The sequence below is a fragment of the Motacilla alba genome, chromosome 19, assembly GCF_015832195.1.
Source record: "Motacilla alba alba isolate MOTALB_02 chromosome 19, Motacilla_alba_V1.0_pri, whole genome shotgun sequence".
In the NCBI taxonomy this organism is placed as follows: domain Eukaryota; kingdom Metazoa; phylum Chordata; class Aves; order Passeriformes; family Motacillidae; genus Motacilla; species Motacilla alba.
Window position 1 is genome coordinate 580,504 of NC_052034.1, and position 5,686 is coordinate 586,189.

Below are 5,686 nucleotides of genomic sequence, written 5' to 3' on the forward strand. Positions count from 1 at the left end.
AGTTCCAGGGTCCAGGCAACAATCCATTGTATGCAGTATTCTTTGGGGTTTTATGGAGCAATGACTTGAGCATTTTCAGGCCTTCGCAGGTCAGGAATGAACAGTAGATTAAGGCTAAATAATTTCTGCCCTTAAAGTTATGACAGCCTGAACATGATGTCCTGTGTCAACACCAACAGCCAAACTGTCTAGAACACTCTACTGTCATGTGACCTCCTGAATAAAAAGGATTAGAAGCAAGTACTTTAACCCACACACACAGTTTCAAATGGGGTAAATCAGGAATTTAAAAAATATTAATTCAAATACTTTCTCCTATTGTCACTTGTAACAGCTTTCCCACAGAGATGCATTTTAACATGGATTTGACATTATTAAGAGAGATTGCTTGGTTCCACAGCTTTTGATGAACGACAATAACTTTTCAAAATTAAGAGACACAAGGAAGACAAGTAGAATTCCCCCACACCTTGCATTCCTATCCCACTGGAGTAGATATATCCCAGCCAACAGGACATTTCCACATTTCAGCAGCAGTGTTACCACCTTGAACCAGCAGCAAGAGTCTTTATTCCCTACCTCCCTCCTGCAGCTCAGAGCCTCTTCACTGCTCCAGGAACCCTGCATGGAGACAGCACCAGCACCTCTTGCACAGGGACTGAGGCTTCACCCCTCCTTTCAAACCTACCAGCCTTGGCAGGTTCAATCAATACATTTTTTAATTATCAATATTATTATTATTTTTTTAGGAATCCCACCAGATGGCAGCAGCATGTCTCCCCAGCAAAACTGGGAGCACTTCTCCAAAGGACAGCTCCTCATTCTTGGAACAGACACAAGACTTCCAAAACTCAGCCCTACTCAGTCTGAACCACAGGGCACAGAGCTTGCTGCTGACATTAAAATCTGGATTTTTTCAGCACTTTAGGAACATGAGAGCAGGGAACACTCCAAGAGCAAACCGCTCTGGTTTTGGCAAACGAGGAACATGACTGGGTTTGCAGCAATTCACCAAACCAGAGCGTGGGGAAACAAACCTGAGGGACCTGGGAAAGTCCCTGCACACCTGGCCCTGCTCAGCAACACCCCCCCAGTCCCAGGTCAGCAGGCAGAGCAGATGCTGGGCCAGGGACAGCAGATTTCCCCAGCAGTGGTGCCCAGCTGGGCGTGCACAGACACCAGCGGCAGCAGGGGTTAATAACCAAAGTGCTGAAGCACCAGGCTTTGGCTCTTCACGAGTGAAAAACTCCAGCAGCACATTAGCTACCCCGAACATCATCGAGTAACAGAGACAAATGAACTAATGACAAATGCTAATTCAACTGCCAAGAGAAAATCTCTCTGGGTGAGGTAACGGGAAGTGCAACACCACACGCTGATCGCTCGTCTGATGCTCTGAGCTGAGCTGCAGGTCAGCTGTACCTCCCAAACAAAGCAGTGACACATCAGAGCAGAAGATGAAAGACTCCTGCAAATACCTCGACTGACTATGGAATAGCATCCCTTTCCCTCAGAAGCACTGATAACTTTTCAGTTACCTATTAGCACAAATAATGCTCAGACAAGATACTGAGAAACAACAAATCCTCCTCCAAAGTCACTCAGGCTTTGCGAATCCTGCGTCAAATTGAACCCAAGTGCACGTTGCTCATGTCCAAGTCACCTCAAACTATAAATACTCAAGTCAGTGTTTACTTTATCTCACATAGCTAAAATTCAATTACACGGGCATTCTTCCGCATTTTGAATGAAACTAAAATTCAGCTTAATTACTGCTTACAGACTCCTAAATTGAGCCTGCACTCACCAGCAGAAGTTAGCATGAAATACCAAAAGCTGCGCAGTGACCACGGAATTCAAACACACGTGAGCAAAGAGGAACTCACTCCCACCAATGACATCCTCAGCCAGTGCAGCCCCAGCTCTGCCGGAGGGATCCCAGCTTCTGCTTTGAGCTAACACCCTCCCCCTTGGTCGTTTTCTCTTTCCCAAGCTGCTGTTACCTCCGAGCAAAGCTGTAGCTGCAGCTCTGCAGGCACAGTCCCCCGGGGCAGGTGCTGCCGCAGGTGCGCGGCCCAGGGCTCGGCATGGGTGGATGCTTTTGGCACTGCCTTTCCTACCTGATGTCAGTCAGACCCTTCCCTCCACACCTCCGTTCTCCCCCCAGCACTCTTAATGATATTATATTTAAATATGCAAGCGTGACCTTTCATTCTATGAATACTGTGGAAGCAGATCTCTCTCTGCGCTCTGTTTTTTGGCGAACAGCACTGGGAAAATAAAGACCTGGGAAATGCACAGGCAAACAAAACACCAGTAAAAAGGGCTGATCTTACATAACGACGTGAATTTAAGCAAAGACTGTAACAAATTAAGTTATAAAACTCCATACTTTAAAAAAGATACAAACTGATGGAAATACCTTCAGATAATTTTTTTACAGCAGATTCCTTGTCAGTTTTCATTCTTTTACACCCACTTTTCAATGCTGTACCACAGCCAGAGCACGGCAGTGCTGACTGCACAACAGCTCCCCTCCGCCTGGGAGAACTCGGTGTTTAAATTAACTCCCCAGCTCCGAGGGAAGGCACACAGAGCAACCACAGCGCTGACCTGCACCTCGCTCCTGCAGCTCCCCCGGCCTTCTCAGAAAGCACCATTTTGCTACCAGCACTGGGCTGGTGATGCGTGGCCACCCTGAAGGGCTGGGCTGCAGGCAGAAGGGGTTTTGCTCTCCTGAGGCCTGCCCTGCTGAGCCCTGAGCCTCCCTACGCTGGCACACGCCGTGACCCGGCCACTCCTCTCCCCGAAGCTGCAGCTCGGCCAGAGCCTAAAGCAAAACTCCTGGGGCACCCCAGAGGCTGGGCTGGGAATGCTGCAGAGGGCTGGGACACCACGCACAGCTGCACGCTGCAAACTTTGCATTCGTGCTGCAGGAAGCGCACTGCAACACGCCTGCTCTCCAGAACAACCCCCTGCCAGCCCTCGTGCTTCCCAGGCACAGCTCCGAATAGGGCACGCCGACAAACATCTATATACAAATACATATATATATATATATATATATATATATATATATATATATATACACACTGCTGCCAGCTTCGTGCCAGTGCTCCTGAAGGGCACTCATTACACACATGGCTCTGAGGTAGTCACAAAATGCATTAGGAGAGATTCCACTCCGCTGACAGACTCCTCTGAAACGCAGCTGGGGGATAAAAGGGCCGGAGGCAGAGCTACAGAGAGGCAGGAAATCCCATTTCCATTTTTGAGAGGGGAGCAAAGTTCAGCTGCGCTGTTTTAGGCAGCACACAGCACTACCGCAGGTCAAACCGCCGTGAGACAAAGATCTTGACAGGTGACTGCACAAGGAAGACATTTTCATACGCTTTTCATTTCTGACTCTTAAGCCAGGTCAAAATGAATATTCTAATGCTCATTTGTTAACCTGAAATTTTGGGAAGCACGGCTTAGCTGCATGGATGCACGCTCTAATTAAAGGCACAGAAAGGGCATAAACGAGCTGTATTGTCTCAGAAGAGAACGGCAGGGTGGGCTGTTAGTCAGAGGTGGCTCCTCACCACTGGGAACCTCGTTCTGCCAACGCAAACAAGCGAAGCAACTTTCTAAGAACGGAGAAGAACCAGCAAAAAAAGCTCTTAGTAAGCAGCTCTCTCGTACTCTGATTCAAATGACAAAAACAAGGATGAGTTATGACCAGGTAAAGAATGACAAGGAGGTACCGGTTCACTTTTGTCTCTACTCACCAGACAACACCAAAGGCTCCGTATCCGATGGGTCTGTCCGGCTCAATGTCCAGTTGCTGCTGTGGATGTTGTGAGTGCTGATGATGGTGCGCTTTGACTGCAGCAGCTGCTGCAGCCTGTACCTGAGCTGGGGCTGCCGCAGCCGGTCCGGGGGCCTGGCCCGGGGCCGGGGATGGGAAGTACGGCTGCTGCTGCCCTGGGTTCAACATCGCGGCGGCGGCGGCCGCGGCTGCGGCGGCCGCGGCGGCCGAGGAGGCATGCTGCTGCACGGGGTGCACCGCGGCCGCCGAGCCGGCGTGCAGGTGGTGCTGAGCATGGTGGTGGTGATGGAGGTGAGGAGGAGGGAGGTGAGGAAGGTGGTGGTGATGGTGGTGGTGGTGACCTGCTGCTGCCGCAGACGTACCGCCATTGTAAGCCGCCATCATTTTTGCGTTGGCTGTTGTGCCACAAAGAGACATTCAAAAAAATGCCCTTTGATTGGATAACAACTGGGTCAAGCTGTCATTTGGCCATAAAAATTAAATCTGCTACACTTTAAAAGAAGTTGGGTTTCATCATACACGGCCCACCTTTAAAAACATGGAGCTCCACTGGCCTTATCTCCTCGCGAAGCCAAACAACTCGGGGAGTCTCTTCATGTGTGCGGGCGCCAACCCCTTCCCCAGCATCCAGCCGGGCTTGGCTACTCCAACTCCATCCTTGGGCAGCTGGGGTGGGGCCGGGGTGGGTTTTTTCCTTCACTTTTGGTTATTTTTGTTGTTTTTCTTGTTATAAAAATTAAACACCGTGGTCAATCCCCCTTCCCTCCGGAGGGAGGGCTCGGAGCCTCTGCCCGGAACACCCCGCGAGGGCTGGCCAGCCTAGCCCTGCCATTCCCACACCCTCTCCATGTGTCCCCCGAACCTCCCTGAGCCCGGGCACCTCCTACATCGCTCCCTCCTTCCAGACACCTGCTCCCTCCTTCCAGGCACCTGCTCCCTCACAGCAGCAACAACTCGGGAGTTTGCAACTTTTCCTTGAAGGCCTGAAACACACACAAGGACCCAGAGAAAGTGAAGGGGGGGCGCAGGGCGAGGAGAGGGGGGCGCGGGGGCTAAGAGAAGATAAAAACAGAAAGAGGAAGGGAAGGGCCGGGCAGGACAGGGATCGCGGGGGGTGGCGAAGGAGGGCGAAAAGTGGCGAATGAATGACGGGGCGGCGCGGGGCCGGGGAGGGGGCGCGGGGCAGGACGCAGCGGCCCCTGACAGAGCGACCCGCGGCGGGGCGGGGCCGGCCGGGCCGGGGGGGGTCGGGCCGGGGGTGGAGGGCAGGGGGCCCGCGGTGCGGGCGGCGGGAGGGTCTGGGGGCGGCCCCGGGTCCCCGCCCCGCCCGGCCCCGGCCGCGGCCCCGGCCCCGCTCTCACCTGGTCCCGCCGCCCCGCGCCGCGCCGCGGGCACGCGCTCCCCCCCCCCTGCGGGGCGCGCGCCCGACGCCGCCCGCAGCCAATCGCGCCCGGCCCGCTGGGCTGCGCGAGAGCCGCCCCCGACCAATCACCGCGCGGCGCCCGGCGCGCCCCGCCCACCGCGCGCGGCCGTGCGGAGCCCCCCCCGCGGCGCGGCCCCGCCCCCGTGACCCCGCCGGCCAATCACCGCGCGCCGCCGCGCCCGGAGCCGCCGAGACCCCGCGAGATTCCCTCACCTCACACAACCCTCACCCCGGGCGGCCCCGCCTCCCTCACCTTCCTGCCACTCACAGCGGGCCGCCGGCCAATGGACTCTGCTCCTCAGCCAAGGCCCGCCCCCGGGACCCGCTTTTCGCCCAATCGCAGCCGCCCATCCAATCCAATTAGCCAATGAAGAGAAACGAAAGCCCGAAAAGAGGTTACTGGGCCAATGGCACTGGGAGGCGGGGCGGCGGCGTGACCGACAGCTCCCCTC

The 5,686-nt window shown here is 54.7% G+C and overlaps 1 protein-coding gene across 4 annotated transcripts in view; it reads right to left on the reverse strand.

The window, feature by feature from the left end:
• The window catches only part of NLK (nemo like kinase), a 37,872-nt gene extending 32,587 nt beyond the window's left edge, over positions 1-5,285 (reverse strand). For 2 of the 4 annotated variants that reach the window (XM_038158047.1, XM_038158050.1), the window contains exons 1-2: positions 5,173-5,285; positions 3,771-4,794 (exon numbers count right to left, since the gene is read on the reverse strand). In XM_038158047.1, coding sequence (XP_038013975.1) covers positions 3,771-4,228 — 458 coding nt within the window. In that variant the 5' untranslated portion in view covers positions 4,229-4,794; positions 5,173-5,285. Of the gene's footprint in view, positions 1-3,770; positions 5,083-5,172 lie in introns of those variants that run through there. The other 2 variants (XM_038158049.1, XM_038158048.1) reach the window with 2 other exon arrangements.
• Positions 5,286-5,686: the final 401 nt, after the last annotated feature.